Source organism: Giraffa tippelskirchi, chromosome 13 (genome assembly GCF_054371585.1).
Source record: "Giraffa tippelskirchi isolate mGirTip1 chromosome 13, T2T-mGirTip1v1.2.pri, whole genome shotgun sequence".
Classification (NCBI taxonomy): domain Eukaryota; kingdom Metazoa; phylum Chordata; class Mammalia; order Artiodactyla; family Giraffidae; genus Giraffa; species Giraffa tippelskirchi.
In genome coordinates, this window is record NC_137287.1 from 67,811,223 (window position 1) to 67,838,675 (window position 27,453).

At 39.2% G+C, this 27,453-nt stretch overlaps 1 protein-coding gene and 1 long non-coding RNA gene across 21 annotated transcripts in view; both read left to right on the plus strand.

Moving 5' to 3' along the window:
- Nucleotides 1-27,453, plus strand: part of ARMC3 (armadillo repeat containing 3) — an 84,100-nt gene that overhangs the window by 24,907 nt on the left and 31,740 nt on the right. For all 20 annotated transcript variants that reach the window (XM_081556731.1, XM_081556732.1, XM_081556741.1 and 17 more), the window contains 4 exons: nt 1,750-1,944; nt 4,520-4,703; nt 12,803-12,955; nt 13,201-13,306. In XM_081556731.1, the coding sequence (XP_081412857.1) occupies nt 1,750-1,944; nt 4,520-4,703; nt 12,803-12,955; nt 13,201-13,306 (638 nt within the window). The remainder of the gene's footprint in view (nt 1-1,749; nt 1,945-4,519; nt 4,704-12,802; nt 12,956-13,200; nt 13,307-27,453) is intronic.
- Nucleotides 7,781-8,940, plus strand: LOC145532195 (uncharacterized). Its single transcript, XR_014073079.1, has 2 exons — nt 7,781-8,063; nt 8,820-8,940. It is a non-coding gene; the product is annotated as an uncharacterized LOC145532195 (long non-coding RNA).

Consider the following 27,453-nt stretch of genomic DNA (forward strand, 5'->3'; position numbering starts at 1 on the left):
ATTTTAAAAGAATAGAATGGCTTGCAGACTAAGGTGGGTTTATGCTAGGTAAGATGTATTTCTTCCAAAACAGGAAATCTAATATTAGTGTTGAACTAGTTTTGACCTGGGCTTACCTATTGATCTAATCCTGGTGGTCCAGTTGGTTATACCCTATTGCACCCTATGCAGTTTACTAAGATTTTGGATTAGGCTTATTTGTTGGTGAAAACCTAGTGACTTGAGTTTTGCTGAACAAAACTCATTGCTCACATTTGCAAGGTACTACTTTCCTTTGTAATGAGCTGGTTTCCTTTATCCTCCCCTCCACCCCACCGCCTGCACCTGTCCTGTCTTCTGGCCCCTCCCCTACAACCTCTCAATCCCCAACCCAACAGGCACACCGTCACATCACCAGCAGGTCACCTCCCTGCCACTTTGGACAGCCTTCTCTGCTTCTTTTCCTGTACAGGTTTCTGAACAATTCCCACACACATTTGATAAGCCTTAGATCAACTGCAAGTATAAGACACCATTTTAAATAGCCATCAACAGAATGTGAAAGAAGAGATATCGAAGCAAAGGTGAGGGAGCGTTCATTGAGAGACAGAGTGTCTAGAGAAAATACATATTAATAGCAAAAGATGACAAAGGGACTCATCGCAAAAGGCACCCAAAAGCATGAATTCCTGGCCCCTGCACGTCCTTGCCATGTGGCTGGATACCCACTGGTGTTACCTCTACTCTTACTGAAGAGGAAGTGCAGCAGTGTCCCTTCTCTGGTGACTGTTCTTCGTCCTATGGGCCTAAATAATCCTGCAGATGGGTTTGTGTGTTTCATCCTAAGTCTCCTTATTAAGACTTAGCTCCCCTATTCTTTGTAACAGAAGTACCAGTTAATAACAGTGTATTCATTTTCTAGGGCTGCTGTAACGAAGTACCACAGACTGGCTTAAAACACCAGGAATCTATTCCCTCCCAGTTCTAAAGGCTGAATTTCTGACTTTAAGGTGTCAGCAGGGCTGTGCTGTCTGGGACTCTGGGTGGAATCCTTCCTTTTCTCTTCCTAGCTTCTGACAGCACCTCTGAATCCTTGACGGTCCCTGGTTTGCAGCCTCATCATTTCAATCTTTCCCTCTGTTGGCTCTCTCCCCTCCTCTTATAAAGACACCGGTTTTATAAGCACACCACTAAATACCCACTACTCCACTATGACCTTATCCTAACTAATTATATCTGCAACAATCCTATTTCCAAATAAGGCCACATTTTGAGGTTCTAGGGGCTAGGACTTCAACACGTTTTGAGGGGATACTGTTCAACCCATAATAAGCAACAACCTACAATTTTTATGTCCAAAGAAAGCTTAACATTAGGGGCCAGTTGTGGGATGGATAGAGGAAAGCAAAGCTGGAAATGGAGATAGTGGAGGACAGAGGAGCCTGGCGTGCTGCAGTCCATGGGGCTGCAAAAAGTTGGACACAACTTGGCAACTGAACAATGACAAAAACAAAGAAACAGTAGCTTCTGAGAAGTCATGGATCATGTGTATTTCCTATTATTGACAATGTCTCTAGGGCTAATATGAATATTTTGGTGTTGTCAGTTGAGGGTTTGCTTATATTTGTTTGTGAGCTATTTTGGAAATGAATCTGGAGTAAAAGATGGGAACATAACTTATGTTTTTTGTTAGAAAATAGAATGTCTCTATTCATGAGACTATATTTTGCTTTAAAAATCACTTATTTAAACATTTGTCTTTCCTGGCAGGATTTTCGGTGCCGAGCAACACTTCAAGAACTAAATGCCATCCCTCCTATATTAGACCTCATGAAGTCAGAATATCCAATTATTCAGTTGCTGGCTCTCAAAACCTTAGGTGTTATTACAAATGATAAGGAGTCCCGGGCCATGCTAAGAGAAAATCAAGGAGTGGATCAGCTTATTAAGATCCTAGAAACTAAGGTACCTGTAACCTTTATTCAATGCTCTATGAGAAGATGTATCTCTCCTAAGTGTTGTTATAAATGAATATTATGGAATATTTTTTAAATTGAAATTTTATTATATTTAAGCATGATATTAAGTATAATGGACTAATCTGGTTATTGCTACATAGTTTACCAGCATGATTAAATCAGACTAATGCTAGTGGCCATTCTAAAATAATTTTTTTTTATCTTCTGATTTAGAAGATTTAAGATTTTTAAATTTTTTTTATAGTCTTATCTTGAAACACCTACAGTTGGTCTTCTACCCTTTGCTCTAGTTTTCTCTAGGGTAAAGCAAGAAGAGTCATTTTCCACATATGATGGAGAGTAATTTGCTTTAGTGAGTTTACTGATTTAAATATTAACTTCATCTAAAAAATACATTCATGAAAACATCTAGAATAACATTTGACTAAACATCTGGATATTGTGGCCTAGCTAAGTTAAAACAAAAAATTCAACATCACAAGTCCATCGCTAGTCAATTTGGCATCCATACAGAGCTCCTAAGTCGTTAATCTCCAAATAAGAATAAAAGATCATGCTTCCACTTAACATGATACAACTGTCCTGTGTACAACCAAAAGCACACTTTCCCCTTTCCCAGAGGAGGGTATAAAGTCCTTGGGTGATGTTTACTCTTTTCCTTCACATCCCATAATTTAAATACTAAGATATAAAACTACCCCTACTTAAATACTGTATTACAGGGACTTCCCTGTTGGTTCAGTGGCTAAGACCCCACACTTCCACCGCAGGGACCCCAGGTTCGATCCCTGATCAAGGAACTAGATCCCACATGCCGCAAATAAAGATCTCACATGCTGCAACAAAGATCCTGAGTGCCGCGACTCAGACCTGGCGCAGCCAACTAAAGAAATAAATATTTAAAAAAATAAAGTATCTTAAAAATACTATATTATAAATTATAAAGTCAGTACATCTCATGTTACCTGAGGGGATAAGAGAGAAAAGAAAAAGATATTTCATACATACACACACACATTCATAACAAAATAAGGAAATACTCATGACAATTACAGTCCTCTTTTCTGTAACTGATCACATGGTTGTAGTTGGTATAAATAACAACTACCTTCTTTCAATACCCATTCCATATTCCCTTTGCCCTCAGCAAGTATCCCAGCTCGTCTTGATTCTTTACCTGACACGATGACCCAAACCTTTATTCCTGAAGAGTCTGGACCATTTGTAGTTGTGCCTGCATTGGGTCCTTATAGTTTTTCATCAACCTTAATCACAGGGTATGATATTACCTAAGAGATGATGTAAGGGACTCCCTGTATTACAGGCATACTCTTCCTCACCTATATTGTGGAGTAGCAGTCCAATTTCCCTTGGATAGTTGGGATCAGTCACCCCAACCCACACAGTAACTCTCTTCTTTGCATATTGATTCAGAGGCACGAGGCCCCCAAAGAGACCAGGTGGCCGTGATTTCATTTCATCTCAGTGGACTGGACTCATCATTGCTGTGTCTCTGGGTGGAAGCATCCATCACTTTGGATCTAAGATTTCTAGATCAGCAGAGCCTATGTTTGTGGGTACAGGAAACAGAAATTTTGCTACTGAATCGCTATGGGTAACAGTGAGTGCGGCCACTACCGTGTCCACTCCTTGGTTCCTGGACCCATGAACCGCGGCTATGGGAGCAACAGCACCATATACTGGATGCTGTTTCAGAGCACATACAGCCCTGTGCTCAGTCCCAGTTGTAGCGGAGTCTTCCAGAGGCCACTGTACCAAGCCAGCTGCTTCAGGATGGTGGGGACCTGGGAAGGCCAGTGACTTCTGTGCCCATGTGCTCGCTGCTCCACTTCTCTTGCTATGAAGTGAGTTCCTTGATCAGAAGCAATGCTGTATAGAATACCATGGTGGTGGAGCATCCTTGCTGTGTTTTTCTCACTTTAAGGATTTCTACCTTACATTTCTAACAGTTCAGATACAACGCTGCAACTTTCCACTGCTGTGGGGACTCTAGAGGTTCCTCAGGCAAGAAAGTCGCACACTCACAATAACTCCTTCTGCCAACTGGAGGTTTTAAGGAATGTACTTCCCTTCTGCTTCTGTTTGCTTTTTCTAAAACCATTTTTTTTTTTTTTTAGATTTTAAAGTTGCTGTCCAGGATATATGTATGCACATAGCTGATTCTTGTCATTGTACAGCAGAAACAAACACAGCATTGCAAAGCAATTATACTCCAATTAAAAAAAAACCTAAAAAGATAAAGTTTTTGTTGATGAAAGGCTGTTTGAGCAACTTCACTGGGATACCACTACTGAGAGTTTCCAGCAATTATTTTTTATCTACAAAATATTTTAAACTAGGGGAAATGAGAAGAGATGGGACAAATGGTTAGGGAGCGTGATGTTATGTTAATAAACAGAACTGTTTCCTTAGGCCTCGGTCACAACAAAATTAATTATACTATATTCTAACTGATTGGAGCTCCCCCTTGTAGTAAAATTTGGCAAGTGTGAATTGCTTTTACTACAGTTTTCTAAAGTTGTGTTTGCTTTTATCATTAGGAATTGAATGACCTTCACATAGAAGCTCTTTCTGTGGTGGCCAACTGCATTGAAGATATGGATACTATGGTGCTGATTCAGCAAACAGGGGGTCTTAAGAAGCTCCTGTCATTTGCAGAAAACTCTACAATTCCTGAAATTCAGAAGAACGCAGCAATAGCAATTGCTAAAGCCGCTTATGACCGTAAGTCTCATTTTATATAAACTAAGCATACCTATTTCCTCCTGTATTCTTAATTCCGATTAGTACTAAAAAATGCTAGAGTATTTGTCTGCTTTTAAATGGTCATTTGAGGATAGTGCTATACTTAATATTGAAGGCTGAAATTCATCACAATGCCCATAAGTGAAAATAGAGATTGCTTCACCAAGGATATAATAAACTCAATGTGATTTAATTACATCTTTTTTTAAAAGATAGTTCTTTCCTAAATTAAGTTTTAAGCCTTTATTTCTCCTGATTTTGAAATTTTACAGAATGCATGCACTGTTTGTGATCCTGAAAATGTCATTTCAATAAATCCACATTTGGAATGATATCTATACAGTAATTTTGAGTTGCAGCTGGAGTCTGGCTGTGCCATGTAATATAGCGATGAAAAATAATATGCTCATACTATATACAAAATACACTTTTCATTTCACTGGAAAGCTATGTTGACATAAACCTGTAAAATATGAGAGATTAATTACATCATGAGCACCGAAGATGAAATTATAGTTTCAATTTATGTATATTTGGTATATTTTATTTAATAAAGGATGTGGTTTTATTTTCCCCTTCCACATCACTCCTCTTATAAATGATGACAGCTTTGACTGGTTTAAGTGATTTATATCCTAAACATATATATTCACATCTGTATATATGTCCATGTGTGTATTATGAGGAACATTTCCTTTTCCACCCATACTGGATTTCTTCAAAGCCCAGTTTTAATGCAGTATGCTGAAGTTCACCACTCAGTACAAAGTCAATAGAGAGAGTGACCTCGTGAGTTATATCATAAAGGCCTACTCTAAAGATAGGCCATAAAATTAATGCTGGAAAAATTGCTTAGTTCAGAATTCTCCCAAAAGGAACTTGGGCCTTGTTATACCTGGTCAGTTCTGTTCTCTGTCTATTCCAGGCCTTCTTAGCTACTTGAGACCAGACGAGAGAGCAGTGGAAAGACACGGGCAATGTCAAATCTAAAATTTTTATATAAGGTCTCTTTGGGTTGCAGTCTCTCTTGTGATAGTGAGTTTAGTGGGTTTATTACCCTTCATGTGGTACAGTTGTGACAAGAGCACCAGATGGAGAGCTCTTATGTTTGAGTTCTACTACTAATTAACACTCCTGGCACTGCAGTGACCTAGGGATGTGTCTGTGAGTGAGCTATGGCCTCTCCAGAGCTGTTGATGAATTTGTTTATTAATGATTCATTAAGCCCCCAGTTTGTGTCAACAAATCCAAGGCAGGCAAGTAAGCAGACAATCGTAATGCCATGTTAAACGTGCTTGATGGTGGGCAAAGAAGATCCCCTAGGAGGGTCACCTAACACAACTCGGATCAGACAAGCCTTCTTGGAAGAGGTGATTCACAGGCTAGGTAGGATGTAAGAGTGGATGATGGGAATTGGCTGGGCAAAGAAGGTCCTGGGGTTGGGGAGGCTGGGCAGTGCTCTGAGGAGAAGGAACAGTGTGTAAAGGTCAGAGAGGGACAGAATGTAGTAAGTTTCAGAACTGAGAGTTTTCAGAATGGCCAGTGAATAGAATGCAGCAGGAAACTGAGAGTTAAGGCTGGAGAAGTAATGAGGCATCAAATGCAAATGGGCATCACGGACCAGTTTAAGGGCTTTGGACTTTATTTTCATAGCAATGAGGTGCCACTCAAATGACTTAGAGAAGGGAGGGAACACTGCAGTTTTTCACTTTTTAAAGAAAGAGCACTCTTGCTACCAAGTGAAGAAGAGATTAGATGTGTGTGCGACCATTTGCAGAAAGATCGAAAGGGCACTGCTGTGGAGACCTAGGTGAGAGGAGAAGGGATCCTGAAACAAAGCCATGGGGTTTGAGATGGACTTGGAGGCATTTGCCATGAGATCCTGCAGCACCCTGGGAGGGTCCATATGGGTTTGTTGAATGACTGCGTGGGGTGGGGGGAAAGGAAATTGGTGCCAAGGACAAGGCCAGGTTTCTGGCTTGGACAGCTGGACATGGAATGGTGCCACTCACAGAAATGGGGAACTGGAGAAGAAGAGCAGGTTTGAAGAAAAGGAGAGGAAGGCTATTTATTCCTTTTTGAAAAACTGTAAAATACATGTAGTATAAAATTCTCCATCTTCACCATTTTTAAGTGTACATGCATGCAAGTCACTTCAATCGTGTCTGACTCTCTGTGACCCTATGGACTGTAGCCTGCCAGGGTCCTCTGTCCATGGGGTTCTCCAGGCAAGAACACTGGAGTGGGTTGCCATGCCCTCCTCCAGGGGATCTTCCCGACCCAGGGGTCAAACCTGCATCTCTTATGTCTCCTGCATGGGCAGGCAGGTCTTTACCTCTAGTTTTAAGAGTACAGTCCAGTGATATTAAATTCCTTTGCATTGTTGTGCTACCATCACCACCATCCAACCACAGGGGCTCTTCGTCTCAAAAGACTGACCCTCTGTACCCATGAATCAATAACTGCCCCCTACTTCTCCCTCCCTGTCGCCCCTGCAACCCACCATTCTTCCTGTCCCTGTGAGTTTGACTGTAAATACTTTATATAAGTGGAATCATACAATATTTGTCCTTTTGTGATTGGCTTATTTCACTCAGAATGTCCGCAAAGTGTTGCAGAAGGGGAAACCCTTCCAGGGCCCAAGTGTGGGCTCTTGTCTAATATCTGGAAATGGAGTATCCAGGAAACATGCATGCTGACAAAGCAAGAGACTTTATTGGGAAGGGGCACCCCAGAGGAGAGCAACAGGGTAAGGGACCCCAAGAGAACTGCTCTGCCACATAGCTTGGGTTTTATGGTGATGGGACTAGTTTCTGGGTTGTCTCTGGCCAATCATTCTGACTCAGGGTCCTTCGTGGTGGCTTACACATTGCTCAGCCAAGATGGATGCCAGCAAGAAGGATTCTGGGAGATAGTAGGACACGTGGTGTCTCCTTTTGACATTCCCCGAATTCTTCCAATTGGTGGTGGCTTGTTAGCTCTATGTTCCTTATGAGAACCTCCTATTGTAAAATAACTCACGGAAACGGTTACTATGGTGCCTGCAGGGTGGGCGCTTTCAGTCAGTGTTTCCTCTAACAAAGATTCATTCATGTTACAGCATGTGTCAGGATGTCCTTGTCAGGATGTCCTTCCCTTTTTAACTCTGAAAAATATGCCATTGTATGCTTATACCACATTTGTTGATCCATTCATCCACTAATCAACACTGGATTGGTTCTACCTTTTGGGTGCAGTGAATAATGCTGCTATGAACGTAGATGCACAGATATCTCTCTGAGTTCCCACTTTTGATTCTTTGGGGGTATATACCCAGAAGTGGAATTGCTGTATCATATGGTAATTCTATGTTTACTATTTTGCTGAACTGCCATACTATTTTCCATAGCAGCTACACCATTTTACAGTCTTATCAATGGGGCACAAAGTTTGCAATTTCTTCACATTCTTGCCAATACTTCATATTTTCTGTCTTTAAAAATATGTATACTAATATTAACAGGTGTGAAGTAGTAGCTCTCTGTCTTGATTTGCATTTCCTTGATTATTAGTGATTTTGAGCATCTTTTTCATGTGCTTAATGGCCACTTAAAACATCTTGGAGAAGTGTCCATTCAAATCCTTTGCCCAGTTTTAAATGTGTTTAGAATTTTTTGTTATTGAATTGTAGGAGTTTTTTATATGCTCTAGATATTAGCTCCTTATCAGAAATATGACTTGCAAATATTTTCTCCCATTCTGTGGGTTGCCGTTTACCTCTGTTAATTGTATCTTTTGATGCATAGAAGTTTTAAATTTTGATGTAGTCCAATTTATGTTTTCTTAACTCCATTCATAAGTAGGTTTTTACAAATTTTGCTCCTTACACTGTTTTTAAGAACAATGTAATGATCAGTATTCATTTATAACATTCTCTTTTTACTTTCCATCATCATCAAAAAAATTTTTATAGACGAGGGTTAGGATTAGAATTATCACCCGATGTCAAAAACACAGTTCAAACAAAAACACATAATGCACACTCTTTAAGTTTTGTTTACTGAGTAAAGTTTTAACATGCACCCCTAAATCAGTGTGCCTTTGACCTGGCACCAGGAGGAGAAAGGCGTTAATTACCACGTTGCCATGAGGTTTATGAACTGGCATTAACATCTCAGCAAGAGCACAGGTGGCCCACTAGCAACTTCTGAGAATGGGTAAGAAAAGCATCATTACATACAGATTTATCTTCAGATACAAAACCTCATGCTTATTATTTTAGTGATACTGAACAAATGTTATTTTTAAAGGACATTGTTCTATTAGTAATATGATTACCTTGCCATATTTATTATCAGTGTAATTAAAATGTAAATACTTCTCAGTGTAGCAATTCAAAGAAGGTAGTTGGTTAATATGTTAATTCATCTTTTAAATCTATTATAGCCACACTGCAGTTAGCACTTTTGAGGTTTGGTGAACACAGCTGGATTTTGAGAACACTCCCAGCAGGGTTGAGAAACTAATTGCCCACAGTATTTAAATTATTTTTTAAAAAATTGTTCCTATAATTGCATATACACTGTTGTTGTTGTTTTTTATTGCAACAACAACATATTCCAAAGTTAGCCTTTTCAAATTAATTCTTCTGGTCAGTTTTCCTGATGGAGTCCACTCAGGGTGTTCTGTTTAGCAAAGTTGATTTAGTGCCATAATGGAAGTCTTAATTATACATCTGACATTTTAAGTTGGAGATTCTGGAAAAGTTTGAGATCTTGGTTATCCAGGGAAAACTAATAAGGACTACATATATTTTAAAACATTTTAGGGGCCATATACTTGAGATTTAAGTATAATGAAACAGTTATGGATGGCCTGACTGAATTCCAATTTTAAATAAAAGGAGCAAGGGATTAAAATGGTAGGATTACAGGACATGGTTCATGATTGGCTTAAGACAAATGAACAGAAGTGTTAGTGACTTCCCTTGTGCCAGTGATGGCCAGATTGCTCAGCATATATCTGTGTATCAGACGAACAAAGGCCAAAAGAGTATTTGCAAAGATAGTGACATCTGACCATGACACTGCCTCTGTGAAAAAGGGCGATTTTAAAAAACCATTGTTGAAAGAAGACAAATCATGTATTAACCTAAAAGTGGAAACCTAGTTGCTATAACTTCTGAATATATCTCTGGGGAAAAAAGTTAATTAAAATATGCACGAGTAATGAATTAATTCCACATGTCGATGTAATCTAAGTTAATATCAACATTTTTTGTAGAGATCTTTATTCTACCAAAATATTCTCTGTTTTTGGTATATTGTCTGTATATTGTCACCCTGCTTGTTTGTGTATATGCAGAGTACATCATGAGAAACGCTGGACTGGAAGAAGCACAAGCTGATATCAAGATTGCTGGGAGAAATATCAATAACCTCAGATATGCAGATGACACCACCCTCATGGCAGAAAGCAAAGAAAAACTAAAGAGTCTCTTGATGAAAGTAAAAGAGGAGAGTGAAAAAGTTGGCTAAAAGCTCAACATTCAGAAAACTAAGATCATGGCATCTGGTCCCATCACTTCATGGCAAATAGATGGGGAAGCAGTGGAAACAATGACAGACTTTATTTGGGGGGCTCCAAAATCACTGCAGATGGTGATTGCAGCCATGAAATTAAAAAACGCTTGCTCCTTGGAAGAAAAGTTATGACCAACTTGGACAGCATATTAAAAAGCAGAGACATTACTTTGCCAACAAACGTCCCACCAGTCCAGGCTATGGTTTTTCTAGTAGTCATGTATGGATGTGAGAGTTGGACTATAAAGAAAGCTGAGCACCAAAGAATTGATGCTTTTGAACTGTGGTGTTGGAGAAGACTCTTGAGAGTCCCTTGGACTGCAAGAAGATCCAGCCAGTCCATCCTAAAGGAAATCAGTCCTGAATATTCATTGGAAGGACCGATGCTAAAGCTGAAACTCCAATACTTTGGCCACCTGACGTGAAGAACTGACTCATTTGAAAAGACCCTGATGCTGGGCAAGATTGAAGGCGGGAGGAGAAGGGGATGACAGAGGATGAGATAGTTGGATGGCATCACCAACTCAATGGACATGAGTTTGGGTAAACTCTGGGAGTTGGAGATGGACAGGGAGGCCTGGTGTGCTGCAGTCACAGGGTCGCAGAGTCAGACATGACTGAGCAACTGAACTGACTGATTCTTTTTTTGTACATTAACATTCTAAGAGCATATGTCACATGTCCTTCTATTTTAATCATTTACATTGACTTTATTAAAGACTTGTCATTGTTGTTCAGTTGCTAAGTCATGTCCAACTCTTTGTGACCCCATGGACAACAGCACACCAGGCTCCCCTATCCTCCCTATCTCCCGGAGTTTTTCCAAATTCATGTCCATTGAGTTGGTGATGCTATCTCACTATCTCATCCTCTGCTGCCCCCTTCTCCTTTTGCCTTCCGTCTTTCTCAGCATCAGATTCTTTTCCAGTGAGTTGGCTCTTTGCATCAGGTAGCCAAAGTACTGGAGCTTCAGCTTTAGCATCAGTCCTTCCAATGAATATTCAGGGTTGATTTCCTTTAGGATTGACTGGTTTGACTTGATTGATTGATTCTTTCAGGAATGACTTGCAGTCCAAGGGACTCTCAAGAGTCTCCTCCAGCACCAAAATTCAAAAGCATCAATTCTTTGGTGCTCAGCCTTCTTAATTGTCCAACGCTCACAATGACTACTGGAAAAACCATAGCTTTGACTATATGGACCTTTACTGGCCAAGTGATGCCTCTGCTTTTTAATACACTGTCTAGGTTTGTCATAGCTGCAGTCACCATCTGCAGTGGTTTTGGAGTCCAAGAAAATAAAATGCATCACTGCTTCCACTTTCTCCCCTTCTATTTGCCATGAAGTGATGGGACTGGATGGCATGATCTTAGTTTTTTGAATGTTAAGTTTTAAGTCAGCTTTTTCAACTGTCATCTTTCACCCTTATCAAGAGGCTCATTAGTTCCTCTTCACTTTCTGCCATTAGAGTGGTATCATCTGATATGTGAGATTTTTGATATTTCTCCTGGCAATCTATTAATGAGAATCAAACTTATGACAAAATTTTCTATGAAACTGTAAATAGCAAGAAATTATTTGTAAACTGTTTCTTTTCCAGCTTGTTTTTTTTATTATAGCATTAAAAATGAGTTTGATTTAATGTAAATATTGCCTAGTATATGCTTTTATTAAATAGTAATTTATTTAGGATTAAATAGAGAAGCAGCACAAAACAAAAATTTGTTTAATATTCTATATACTCTAAATACAGCATTGAATTTAATTCAGTGTAGTATTTGCTTTTGTATAGTAATGAGGCTGTCACTTATTAGAAAATCGAACTAAATTTTAGAGAAAAACATCAGGAACAAAAAGAACATTAAGAATACCTTGGGTTTCAATTTAGTGTTTTATAGTGGGGTGAATATCATGATAGGTACTTTATTTGTTTTCAGACAGAATTGTGCTATGTTTATGTTATGTTTATGGCAACTTAGCAAATTATTTTCATTTTTGCTATGTCAGCATGTATTGTAACAAGAAAAAATATGATTATAAATTCCTTAAGACTTGGAATCACACTTTATTACTCATTTTTACTTTCTTTGCCCTTCTCTTGAGCATCTAGCTCACAGGTTTGTACATCTTAGGCATTCTTCAAATATTGGGCTTTGTATTTAAAATAAACAGGTTTTGTGCTCAGTGAGAAGACAGCATGTGTGAATATAGTACATGACTGGTGTTAAGTAAGTTCTTACTAAGTCTTCTTACTTGCCTCTTTCTTATTATAGAATTTTCTCTGCCGTACTATTGATGTCATATAAGAGAATATGAAAAAAGTGCAATGCCCATAATTCATTTTGCATATTCACTATGTTCTAAAGGTTAAATAGGTATATATTTTGTTTAGCTTAGACTATGATTAAAGCTAACAAATACTTTGAATTCCCATCATTTTTGTATGGAGAAGTCTTTATATTTGCACAGTTTTTGCAGCAAAATTCTGATTTTTTTTTACCCCTTTTGGTTTATGAAAGCTGAAAATAGAAAACTTTTTCACGAGCTAGAAGTCGAAAAATGTCTTGTAACCCTCTTGGGTTCTGAAAACGATGGAACTAAAATTGCCGCTTCCAAAGCTATTTCGGCAATGTGTGAGAATTCGGGCAGCAAAGAATTTTTCAATAATCAAGGTAAGCACACTGGAAAAAGCCACTTTGAAGATGTTGTTTTTGTTATTTAGTCTCTAAGCTGTGTCCAACTCTTTTGCGACCCCATGGACTGTAGCCCACCAGGCTCCTCTCTGTCCATGGGATTTCCCAGGCAAGAATACTGGGGTAAGTTGCCATTTCCTTCTCCACTGAACATGTTTAGGCTGCCATATTCTATTTCACATGGATATCTGTAAAGTCACATTTTACTTTTCTTTTTTCTGTAGGAATCCCTCAGTTAATTCAGTTGCTAAAAAGTGACAGTGAAGAAGTGAGGGAAGCTGCTACCCTTGCCTTGGCAAATCTGACCACCTGCAATCCTGCTAATGCGAAGTAAGTACAAAAAGACTCATTCAACACTGACTCATTGTAGGATATTTAACAGGCCAAGATGAGCTCATTGTAATCTCCTGCCTTTCAAGGCAGTTTACATATCCTTTCAGATGCTTCTATGTTGGGTTATTCCTTAGGAACCCTTATGAAAATAAGAGTCGGCAGATAGGCCTGTTTTCCAAAAACATCATGAAATCTCAAGGGTTTCTGGGCTTGTTGGGAAAATAAGTCAGACATTTGATGCAGGTAAGAGGCTAAGCCTTGTAGAAGGTTCCAGAACAAAGAAAATTGGATAATGCTGGGAAATACTAAGGACAACATTCTACAAATATTGATAAATCAAGAAAAAAAATTTCAAGAACCAGTTTTTAAAAGGACAAACATTATATAAAATCGAGAAACACTTTAAAAGTCCATTGAAAACAACGTATCGTCGGTAAATACTTATGGGAAAACGCTGAAAAGGAATGTCCTCTGTATTCCAAACAGGGTGGCATGTAATTTATATTCATTTAAAGTTTTAATTGTCAAGATAATCCATCTACTAATTGAGGAAACAGAGGCTCTGCAGGTTTCCCTAATTTTCCTAGGTACACATATTCATTCAAATAGAGGAGCTGGAAATTAAAGCCTGATCTATTATTGGACTCCAAAGGCGTGCTATTTCCTCTACAGAAGCTAAGGTTGCTTATAAAACAGTAAGAATTTCTAGAAGGCAACTTTCATAAATAAAGTGATTATTGCCATTTGCAATAAGATGGATGGGCCTTGAAGATACCATGCTGAGTGAAATAAGTCAGATGGAGAAAGAAAAGTATTATCTGATTTCACTTTTATGTGGAATATAAAAAACTAGCCAGCAAAATTAATGAACAGCCCAACCAAACAGAAACAAACTTGAAGATACAAAAAAAAAAAAGAGAGAGAGAGCAATAGTTACCAGAGGGGAAGGGGCAGGGGGAATGCAAAACATGTAAAGGGGATCAACTGTAGTGATGGATGGAAACTAAATTTTTAGTGGTGAGCACACCATAGTGTTTACAGAAGTAGAAATATAATGTACATATGAAATTTGTATAATGTTACAAACTGATGTAACCTCAATGAAAAACCTAAATAAATAAAGAAGAGTAAAAAACAATTATTTACCCTCCCTAAATATGGTATGAGTATTAGGGCTCTCTAGAGAAACAGAACCTATGGAAGATGTGTATGTGTGTGTGTGTGTGTATAATGAGATTTATTATGGGAATTGCCTCATGAGCTTATGATGACTGAGAAGTCTCAGGATCTGCCATCAGTGACCTGGAGAACCAGGAAAGTTGGTGGTGATGGTCAGTCCCAGTGTGAGAACCAGGAGCACTGATGTCCAAGGAAAACAGATGATGGCTGCCGCATCCTCCTCCTTCTTTGTTCTGTGTGTTTGTACTCAGTCATGATTCAACTCATTATGACTCCATGGACTATAGCCTGCCAGGCTCCTCTGTCCATGGGATTTCCCAGGCAAAAATATGGAGTGGGTTGCCGTTCCCTCCTCCAGGGGATCTTCCCATCCCAGATATCAAACCTTTGTCTCCTGCGTTTCCTACATAGGCAGGCGGATTCTTTACCACTGAGCCACCTGGGAAGCCCCCGCTCTTTGTTCTGTATAGTCCCTCAATGAAGTGGATAATGCCCACCCAGATTGAAAAGAGGAGTCTTTATTCAGTCTGCTGATTCATTCAAATGCTGACTTCTTCCAGAAACACTCTCACAAACACACTCAGAAACAATGTTTCACCAGCTCTCTGGGCCCCCTTAGCCCAGTCAAGTTGACCCATAAAATTAACCGTATCATTACGTCAGTTTTTAACATTCACATATTATGTTTTTCTGGCATTGCTGCTAAAATTATCTTCCGCCACCCCCATCATATGGTTCATCTATCTCTTACCCTTTCTTTTTCTCTACTCACACACAAATATTTTATAAGACTTTAATGGAAAGACTAAAAATCTAACTGCGCAATAAAAATGTAGCCGAAATGCATAAGCATCAAAACAAAACTGTGTTCCTTTAAGAGCTACAATCTTTGACACAATAATTTCCTAAATTCAGGGTGCATCATCATGTGCATGAAAGCACACACATTTCTAGAATATCAGTAAGTAACAATTTGAAAAGAGCATACTCAATGATTTTTCCAGTATAGTCCCACCAGTGCAAAAATCTTATCAGTGACACCAAAATGCTTCAATCTCCAGTGCGTTTAGATTTATATATTATCTAAAATACTCTAAAAGGCCTCTAGATTGTATAGCTGTCTTGATATAATGTGAGATTGCCTGGCTTACCTTGTTTCACAGTTTTCTGTAACATCCTAGACAACCAAGATGATAAGTAATACTCAAAGAAGCTGCCTTCAGATTTTCTCTCAATTTTCCATTTATCAAATTTTTGTTATCTGCCAATATAGTTCCATTTTGTCCACAGAGAGTTCAATTAGGACTAGATGGTGCCTGACTTTTCTTCTATGATAATCAGCTTTACTTTTGTAATTTAATTTTTATTTTCAATTTTAATTGCTGTTATTTCTTTAACCTATCATGTACTGTACATTCTGATTTCTTTTTCCAACTTATGTCTGCTAAGGGAAATGGGACCTGAATGAAAGTGGTTTTATTGTTTTCTTGAGGTCTATGTAGCTTTTACTTTGGACTTTTTGAGCTAAAAGATACTGAAAATTAATGGTTTTGAGAAAGATACAGAGTCAGATTTGACCTGTCTGTGTCAAATGCTGAGAACTGGGGTTGAAAAAGGTTCTTTGATCAATCAAAAGGAATGAAAACAAGCAAGCCCCACTGTTGATTCTTCTAGTCGTCTCCTAGGGTCTCCTGAGCTAACTACAACAGAAGAGACCACAAAGATGATTGGTTATTTGTAGTACCTACTCAAATCATCTTTAAAAAATTATATCAAACTCAGCATGGGTGAGTGTTTCCAGTATCACTTTTTGGAAACAGTCCATTTCATCCCCTTTCCTAGCAATGTACTGTAGGATCGAAGGCTGAGTCCCTAGCTCTGATGCTGGGTAACTGGAACTGAAATAGAAAGTCACTTTTCCATCACACCTAAGTATTAGTAGTAAGAGAAGAAAGCAAAAACCCAGAGCTGATGTCTTCCAGGTACCTTTGGTAGCCTTTGGGATACTTGATATGTGGTAGCCTAATTTTTCGGAGAAGGCAATGGCACCCCACTCCAGTACTCTTGCCTGGAAAATCCCTGGACGGAGGAGCCTGGTAGGCTACAGTCCATGGGGTCGCTAAGGGTCGGACACGACTGAGCGACTTCACTTTCACTTTTCCCTTTCATGCACTGGAGAAGGAAATGGCAACCCACTCCAATATTCTTGCCTGGAGAATCCTAGGGACGGCGGAGTCTGGTGGACTGCTGTCTATAGGGTCGCACAGAGTCGGACACGACTGAAGCGACTTAGCAGCAGCGGCAGCAGCAGCAGCCTAATTTTTTTTTAAAAAATGCAGGGAAGGGCTGAGAATTCCAGTTTTGTTGTTAAAATGTAACCCCTTCCCCTACATTCATATCTCACGGTGCCTAAAATGGATTTCGAATTCTTAAACTCAGGGCACCTTCTGGAGTTGGAGACTCACCTCATGAATTAGATGATCACTGGCTTGTTATGGCAACATATGATGCTGGTATAATTTCCTTTATGTACGTTGAGGGTAAATCAAAATTTTCTAAAGTAAAAAAAAAAACCAACTGGAGGAAGGAGGAGCATACTTTGTGATGACTTTTATTTTGGCAAAATTGGCAAATACTTTTTTAAAGTCAAAGTATTTTTATAATCTAAAAACACAATTTTATAATATGCATAAAACTTTATAACTTAAAATACCTGAATTCAGATTTGCACACATCTTGCTTTCTTCCAAAAGAAAACACACTGAAATGTAATAAAATAATATGACAATGAATGAATGTCAAAGTTCTAAGAATCAAAAACAGAGACAAATAAAAATATGATGATGAGAAATTTGGTAGCAGTGACAAACCACCAGACCACCCATACCTCTTTATGGAAGATTTTCAACTTTAATAATTATGACTTTAATTGGTACCAAAAGATCTTGCCTCGTTGTTATTGTCTGTGGATGTGGCTTCCTAGATAAAGTCTTCTGGACACTTGAAAATTTACTTGTATAATCAATAAAGGTTTTTTAAAATATATAGTGAATTTGAATCAAAATCTTCTAAAATCCTCCCCTTCCAAATTTCTGATTGTACTGTCATTAAACTTGGGAGGGGAGAAGGGGACGCACTGTGGTTATCATTTTGAGTAAGTGGCTGTCATACACTCCATGGTAGTGCACTCAGGCCCCTTAGGGAAGGCGGGTGCTTGCCCAGCTGCTGAGGATAGCCTCCAGGTGGAGCGCCTTTGGGCTGATACATTTTCTTGACTCCTTACGGCAGGCTGGCAGTGTTAATGTTCACTGCTGTCTCTAGAGTTGATGGGTAGGGCCAACCCTGCCAACGTTCTCTTCAAATCCCTTCTTTTCAGTCAGTGTAAAGCTTAGATACCAGGTAACTTGGCTTTATCAAATTTTATATAAAAACAAAAATGGAGGGCCTGAGGCCACGTCTCTAAGTGGTGTTTTGGTCCTCACAGGCCATTTCTTTCTTTTCTTTCTTTTATTTTCTGATAGTTCTCATGTGTGTTCTGGATATGTGAAGTCTCCAGGTATTTTTGAGTTATGGATAAGTGAAAGTGTAATTTAAAAAATAATTCAACAAACACAAACCCTGTTACTTATAAACAAACAAGCCAATGTCAGGGAGTAAAAAGATGAAGAGTATAATAGACAATAAAGTTATTCTGGAAGTTTGTTCACCTCCCAGGAGTGTTTTGCTTTAGGCCTTTTAAAAGACCATCCTTTCTGTATGGAATGTTCTTCTACTCCATGAATGCCCACCACGCAGTTCCCCACCCCCTCGTCTGCCCAAATGCCACCCCAAGAAGGCCGATGGTGACCACTGTGGTCACAGCGCACCACCCACGTACCTTCTCCATCCTCCTTTCCTGCTGCCCTTTTCTCAGAGCTCTCAGCGTTTTCTTAGCAACACACAGCTCATTCATTCTGTTCTCTGACCAGCTCCCAGCACCTTTGTTTAATTCACTGACACACAACAAGCATCTAGAGGAGTCCCTGTCCCATAATAGCATTTTGGGGGTGCGGTGGGGGATGGGCACACACCAACAACACAATCAAAAGGAGAATGACAGTGGAAGAAGATTTGTCTGTTATCAACCAATGCCGATAACTAAAATAGAAAGTGATCATCTGTATTGTGTTGTTTTCACATAATTTCATTCACAAAGTGGAGAGCAACTTAGTTTTAAGAGTCTTCTAGCCATACTTTTCATTCTGTATTATCTGCAGAATAAAGGTCACCAGAGTGGACAAAAGGCAATGAATAAGAATAAAAATAACTATTTGAGGGTACAGGAAAAGAGGACAAGAAGAGCCGGAGTCACTTATTTAAACTGATAGGAGGGAAAAGAGTAAAAGCATTTTTAAGTGAATAAGTAACAAGTGAGGTTAAAACAACCCCCATAGAAAGAAATAGGTGGAAATGGAAACAGAAACAACAAATTTTATATAAATATGTAACCCAGGGGACTTTCCTGATGGTCCAGTGGCTAAGATTCTGAGCTCCCAATACAGTAGACCTGGGCTCAGCCCCTGGTTGGGGAACTAGGTCCCACATGCCACGACTAAGACCTGGTGCAGCCAAATAAATAAATAATTTTTTTAAAAAGCATTAAAAATGTAATCCAGTTAGTTACTTTGGACACCATTATCTTTCTTTGCTTCATTGTTAATCTTTTTGACAATTCTCAATTTATAACACTTTTCAGAAAGGAGGAAGTTGTTTATTTTTGAAAGAAGTACTGTTTCAGCTAAACTACATATTTACGTTGTACTTCTTAAATCCAATTAGTCGTATCAAAGTTTTATATTATTTGCATAACTACCGAGAGCATTTGTTTTTGGTTGACATTTCCTGAGGGGCAGATTCTCTATATTAGACTAGTTTAAACTATTAATTTATAGCATCACTGCCATCTGTTGGATCTGATCAGAATTAGAGTTTTTCAGTTATTCCAAGAAATGAGAAGTGTTCAGCGCTTTTCATTCCCCAATGCCAAGAGTAAGTAACTTTGGATACTGGTAAACAGTGAAAAGATTAGAAAATTATGCGATTGCCAACTAGATATTTTTCAAAAGATACAATTATTTTAAGAAATAAAACATGAATAAGATTAAATTACAAAAAGTAATAACTACAGTTACTTTAATGTTTATAGAGAGGCCAGCTGCAACTATGGTTTTGCTATAGAAAATGCTCAATCAAGTCTCTGTTGTGTATATATATATATATATATATATATATATATATATATCATACTAAATCACTCTTGATTCTTCATATTTACTGCATGGTATCTCCATAAAGAACTGGGTGATTTCCTTAAATCTTGGAGAACTTGTTATCTCCATGTCCTTATTTTTAATGTTTAAAATTTTTTTTAAACTTTTAAATTTAGTTATGGCTGCACTGGGTCTTCATTGCTATGAGTGGGTTCTCTAGTTGCGAGGAGTGGGGGCTGCTCTCTAGTTGCAGTGCGTAGGCTTCTCACTGCGGTGGCTTCTCTTGTCATAGAATACGGGCTCCAGAGCACTGGCACAGTAGTTGTGGTACACAGCCTAGCTGTCCCCCAGCATGTGGGTCTTCCCAGATCAAGGACTGAACTGGTGTTCCCTGCATTGCAAGATGAATTCTTCATCACTGGACCACCAGGGAAGCCCAATTTTTTTGTTTTTAATAGCCCTTCCCACAATAGCAGTGACTCAAGGCAGCATATATAGTGGTTACTTTAAAAAAAAATTTTTTTTTTTTTTTGATTGACTGCTGGGCCACTGCTGCCTTCCACACTACCAGAGACAACTCTTCTCTAGGGACCATTCTGCCATCATGTGACCTATGGTCAGGACCACAACAAAGGAAATGAGGGGATGAGTAGGGAGAACACCCCAAAGTGACTCCAGGAAGAGACAGAATGCCCTCGAATTATACGGATGTGCATGTTGAGAGCTTTGGGAAATTTTCAATGTCCTCATTCTATATGGATGACCTGTCATTCTGTATTATCAGTATTCATATTTCTCTTCACTAACACAGAAATAAAGCAGTAACTGAATCATTTTAATATCTAGTAGAATTATTTATTGGGGTACTAGGCCTAAGATGGGCCTCTCAGGTCATACTATTGGTAAAGAACCTACTTGCCAGTTAAAGAGAAAGGACTTGGGTTTGATCCCTGGGTTGGAAAGATCCCCTGGAGGGAGGGCAAGGCAACCCACTCCAGTATTTTTGCCTGGGAAATCCCATGGACAGAGGAGCCTGGTGGGCTATAGTCCATAGGGTCACAAAGAGGAGGACACGACTGAAGTGACCAAGCATGCATGCACACACCTAAGAAACTCATGTAATATGTAGAGAAAATCTTTTAAACATGTGCCACATATAAAACATCAAGAATACACAGCACTTCGTTTATTCACAGTGACCCAACTCTCTATCCATTCAGTATTGTCAGGGAAGGGCCTGACCTTGAATAATTTCTTAGAATGTTAAATCTCTCTAGTGTTTGAAAACCACTTTTCAAAGCTTTTTTAAAAATCCACCCCTCTATTAAATAGGGTTAGTGGAAGGTAGTGTACTTATGTATTTATTTCTACAAATATTTCTTTTACTTTCTTTTATTCTGCAGATTTAAATATAGACTAGTGCTACTCTTTAGAATAGTAAGTCTCCTACATACAAATGAGTTTCATTCCAAGAGCTTATTTGTAAGTTCAATTTGTAAGTTCATTTTGCTGATAAATTCAACAAAGTTAGCCTAGGTATCCAACCTACATAATTGGCTATGTAGTACAATACGGTAATAGGTTTATAATACTTTTCACACAAATAGTACGTAAAAAACAAAAAGTAAAACAATTTTAATCTCACAGTACGGCACCTTGAAAAGTACAGGAGTACATTACAATGGCTGGCACACAGGGACTGGCATCAGGTGAACAGGCAAGAAGAGTTACTGACTGGAAGAGGAAGGGGAGGTGGGAGATGGTAGAGCTGAAGGGTCATCAGCAATAGGAGATGGAGCGCAAGCTGCAGTTTCACTCATGCCTGATGCTGATGGCCCGGGTTTTGGTTCCTTGCTGGATTCAATTCTATCTACCCTCTTGAAAAAAGGATCCAGCGATGTCTGGGTAGTAGGTTTTTCTCTTGTCATTGACATACTGGATTGCATTCCTGATGGCTGCTGCAAGTTTTGTGTACCATGCAACATTTGAGTCCTGTGTCTCAAAAGCTAACAGTGTCTCCTCAAATAAAGAACCACCCCCCCCGCCATTTCCTGCATTGTGAATCTCTTCAGCTCTTCAATTATGTCTTCCTCCTCCTTTCTCTGAGTACGCATGCATCTTTGAAAGTTCACAACTTGAAGGTTCCTATGTAGGGGATGTACTATATTTTCTTGTGCACTTGAGGCTGCAGTGCAATGAATGATGACGGTCATTTCAAAGGAGGGGACAAAACACCTCTCTTAAAGTTGGCAAAACATCACAAGATTCACTTCCACATTGCCATTCCTCTCCAGGAAGATATATATATATCTCCCAGATGGCTAGAGATGCATACCATCACCCTTTTGAAAATAAACTTTAACATCTGTTCTAGATCATACTTCTTGACCAATCCACACAGATTCACTTAGGAATAAGTAATCTTGTCATTTACAATACTTTTTTTTTTTAATCAAAGAAATATTGACCATAGAAATAATCCACTGTGATTTACAACATTAAAATGCAGTCTCAGGAAAAATGCAAACTCATGTTACAGACGTGATGTATGGGCTGGACTTGGTAATGCTAAAGCTGTGCAGTTATGGTCTTTGTTAGGGCTTTTCACCGCGGGGGGAAAATGTTTTCAAGCGGTCCATTTTCCTTTTAACAGTGGAGGAACTGTGTCTTCATACTGACCCCTAGTGGCAGTTTAGGAAGATGTTGGGGGAGGGGCAGAAAAGGTAATGGAAAATTTGCTCTGTATTTTAGTGAAAATGCACACTGACTTAACCCGAAATATTCTTCAGTGTGTTTAAAATAATATTTTAAAACATTATTGAAAGATCGTGGTCTGGAAAGCATTCCATTGTGGTGCTTTTAAAGAGATAACTGCTAACTGTGTGTTAATAGATGCATGTCTTTGTCTCCTTTTAAGGTGAAGTCATTTCAAAATATTTTGACACATTCATTGTCCTGGTGGCTGAATATCAGCTGTGCTGCATACGATAAATATAATACGCTTAACCGACATAAATTAATCTTGTTACGGTACTTACTCCAGAGCTGAATTTTTTGCTCTTGACTTTGTATAACAGAAATTATTTGGTTTTAAAATTCTTACTTATATCACTTTATTGTCAGATGCTACCTCCTTTGAATTAAAATGCTCGTAAGATGAGAATCCTCCAAGACAACTTGAGTTAGTTCCTTTTAGAAAGTTCAGTTTTGTAGTAAGGATGTATCAAACTTTTGTATTCAGGATGATACCGCAAAAAACTTATTTAAAGTGTTCTTCACTATCTTAAGAGCCTTCTGAAATTAACAGATAAAATATATGGGAGGCACCTTCATGGTAAACTTAAGCAGTATTCTTTCCTTATTTCCATCCAAGTTTACTTTCTATTTCTACCCACCTTAGCACCTAGATTCCTTCTCTGCTAACTGTATATTGATAAATGCCTCTGATTTTAAGGAATATATAGAATGAAAAGCTGGATTTTGCAAGGAAACAAGTCAATTCCATATCCCCATTTTGTGTCAGTTGATGCCTAGTCGACCTTCACAGTTTGAATTTTATTAGCTACCAGTCGAGGCTAGGTGAATCCCATGAAATGTTCAATTAGAAAATTATCTATCCTGCTTTTATTACCTGGAGAGCAAAGACTTACATTTGCATAACCTTATTTTAAATTTGCTGGTACCTCTTTCAGGCTTAATTTCCAATGTAACTGATTTTAAGAGGAAATTATCAAACAGTTTGGATAACTTTATACTGTGTGATCCTTTTCTCTCTCAAGTTGAAGCCATGCTTAATACCTACATAAATTCCACTTTTACTCATCCTTGACTTTTTATATTAATCTTTTTCCATGATTTTCTATCCCTCTGAAAGCAGCCTTCACTGCTCATTTGTTGCCTAAGCAAAGACTTGGGTATGATGCTTGAGGAAATTGCTTCAGCTCCAGCCCTGCAGGGGTTGGAGATTTGACTGTTTAGCTGAAAAGTTGTCTGAAAATGAAAAGTTCATACGTAGATGCAAATTTGGAAATAGGATGCTATTTTCCCATGATCCCAGAAATGGAGACAGGATTATAGGAAAATCTCTGCCCTTGTGGCTCACTGAGTAGGCGTGGGTAATGATGTGATAATGATGGTGACGTGGTGATGATGATGTTGATAGCAATGATGAAATGATGATGATAGCTGGAATGTGTGGCCAGGCACTGAGCTAAGTACTTGACATGGAATGTATCACTAAATCCTCAAAGTGTTCCCTAGGATGTAGTGAGTCTTATCATCATGTCCATTTTGCAAATGAGGAAACAGAAGGACAGTCCTTGTTCAAGGTCACAGAGGTGGGATGGACACTATACGCTGAGGCAGTCGGCTACCTACATCCAGAGAAAGCTCATGATTTTTCTTTCTCTGCCTTCTGCTCACTATCTCCCTGACTTTGAGCTTCTCCAAATCTTCCCACCAAAATGTTTCCCTCTGCCTTCCTGGTCTCTTTGGATTCCGCCAGAGTGGAGGCACCTTTGGAGAAGTGAGTTTCCACCCCCTTTGGAGAAGTGAGCTTCCGTCCCCTCCTCTCCTTCCTCCCTCCTTCCACCTTTCTTCCAGGTTCCTTTCCCCGTTATCACTTCACGTCCTCCTCATCCTTGTTTTCTCTTTATAAGAGAATAAGAAAGAAGAAAAAAAAATGTATTGAAAGGTTAGTAAGAATTTCCCAAAATGCTGTGCATCAAAATGGTCTCCCCTATTTCTCATTTCCTAAGGAATGATGAAGTAAACCAAATAGATGCTGGCTTTTTTTTTCCCCCCTAGAAACTACAAGATTTTTTAAAGCTTAAGATATTAATAATCGCAAAAAAATAGGTAGTGAACTAAAAGTTAGATCACCATGGTTTTAATTTTGTGTCTGCTGATTGACTTGCTCCCTGAGCAATTCTCTCACTATATTTTATCTTTCTTAACTATAAAACAAAAACAAAACAAAAATGGAATCTGGATTATATTTTGCATGTCCAAGTGATTACCCTTGATCCAGGCTCACAGAGAGCCTGGAACACAAATTTCCACAAGGAATAGATGGGATCACTCTTTACCACTTTTATCATTTTATCCCAAAGGCTAAGGAAGTTATTATCTGTGAATTTTGGTTTCTTGTGTAAGTTATTTCACTGTTACTTGGGTGTTCTTTGTGTGCCAGGCACTGCTCTAGGCTGTAGGGGTACGGTAGGGAACAATGGTTCCATGAAACTGCTTTCATGAAGCTTACAGGTTGGACAGGAAGACAGACAACACATGAATAATTTTAAGGTAATTTCAGAGGCAATAACAGTATGGATTAAATAAAACAGCACAATATCATAGAGAGGGGCATACATGACACCAGGGTTGTGAAAGGAGTCACAGGAATGACACAGCTCGTCAAAGAGGGTCTCTTCAAAGAAGCACATTAGAGGGTAGTTAATGCCAAGGGTGATGAGCTGAGGGTAGTCCTGGCAATGGCTGGTGGGGTTTTTTTTTTAATGTGCAGTGGCACTAGAGATTTCAGCATCCTTATTATTTAGTTAAAATCAACAACGTGGTATCTCTAATTACTTTGGGATTGTGGCCCCTGTCACATCCAGATATGTAAACAGACTGACTTCCAGGCTAAACAGAAACATTTGGTAGCTGCAGAAGCCACTTATTATGAATGTTCTAACACCTTGACCATTATTCCTATTTTATCAGGAGACAAGTCAGCCATGTTAAATGAAGACAGTTCTTTCCTGATGGCACCTAGTTTATTATTGGCAGGCATGCCAGCTTTTTGAGACAGAAGGTGGCATGTATGGAAGTGAAGTGTCCTGATTGAACAGATAGGTCAATAAAGATTCCATGTCACTTGTAAGAAAATTACATTTGATTTCCCTGCACCTTGACTGACTGCCTTGTAATTGGTTAAAAAAAACCCAAACCCTGTGTGTTCTCTGTGGAGGGGCTGGGTTGGGGTGTACTCGACTCCTTGCGACTAGCAGTTTTCTCTGGAAAAATCATGATTTCGCAGCGACTGTAGCATAAAAGCATATTCTGGAAGCCCCCAAATCATACCTCCTAGGGCACCTCGGTATGATGGAAACAATTTGATTTCACATACTTAAAAAATTTTTTTTGCATTTTTTTTCTTATTTTGCTATAGGATGCAAAGCTTCCTCCATTTGTTTTTATGGCTGGGTTTCACTTTAATAATAATGTTACTTTACATTCTTTAAGATTTTTGCCTGCAGTTTAATCATGATTCTGTCCCTTGCTACAGGATAAACGTCTTTAAATATTTCTTTGAAAAGAGACAATCTCTTGGCTACTTTTGTCAATCCTGGGGTTCATTCAGCCAGAGTTAGGGGGCACATTTCTTTGTCTTCTGCAGCTGTGGGGCTGCCTCGGGGTGACGGCTGTTTGGGACTCAGAAATCGATCAATTTAACGAACACCCTCGACTCCTCGGGTCATTACCTTTGAAAAGCTGGCTGGGATGAGAGTCAGGAATCCTGTTCACAGCATTCCAAATCCAAATCCAAATCTGGCTGTGATAATCAGGAGATCTGTTTCTCTTAGCGGCCCACACCCCACCCCCCTCACACCTGTATAGACTTGCGGGAACCCGCAATTAAACTCGCCAACCCCCAGTCGTTGCTGCACATTCACCTCCCCGCCCCACTCACAGCGTGTCTGCCACCAATATGTCTTTCTTCGGTGTGACAAACCTCACGGAGACATATGAAAAGCCGTGCTGGTGGGAATGGTTGTAATCACTGTTAACAAACATGGTTCTGATTGCCAATATTACCATCTGTTCCATCGGGTTCCACATATTCCCCGGTATGTGGGCTCTGTTAAACAGATTTTCTGTGCGGCCCAAGGTCACCCTTGATTCATGTAACCAGCCTTTGCAGATGGGTTAAGTGTGAGTCTCCCAACAGCAGTAAGAATCAACATCCGAGAGGTACCAAATCATGTCCTCCGACGACAGAGCCCAAATAAACAGTCCACCGTGTTGGCAAAGACAGAATATCCACATCCCTAGATTTCTGAAAGGAGTAGATCCCAAAGACACTGTGTCAAGTGCAAGATTCAGCTATTAAACTTCCTATAAAAATGACTTCACTCTATAATTAGAGAAGCCCAGGGATGAGGAGGAAATAACCCGCTTTCAAGAGCAGCTGTTCAAGTGATACAAGCGGAGATCCCCATACTGTTGAGTCCTCTCCCTTCTTGTGAACTTAAAACTGAGCTGAGTACTTTTCCCTCTCTTTTTCTCAACTCCTGCAGAAGTTCTCATCACTCCCCTTGAGGTGATTCAAGTCAATTAAAACATATTGATCTTCTGAGCACTGGGGATATAAAAAGACTCGCAGGCTGCCTGAGAAGTAGGTAACAGGCGTAGACACAGAGGAGGAGTGACTAATAAGGAGGGGCAGTAATGGACGTGGATAACTTCACCCAGGAAGGGGCGAGTGAGCTGGTTTGTAGGGTGAGCTGGTGGTCCTCAGGCAGAGGTGTGGGAGAAAAAGGGCAGGGCGTTTGGGGCGAAGAGAGCATGAGTGCAAAGGCACACAGACATGAAACAGCATAGTAAATACAGGGAGGCGTAAAATAGATGGCTATTTGTGCAGCCGAATTTTTCCTTAGTATTCTTAGCGCCCCTGATGTAAGTGGTTTTTCACTGTGGGGCTTGGGGACTTAATAC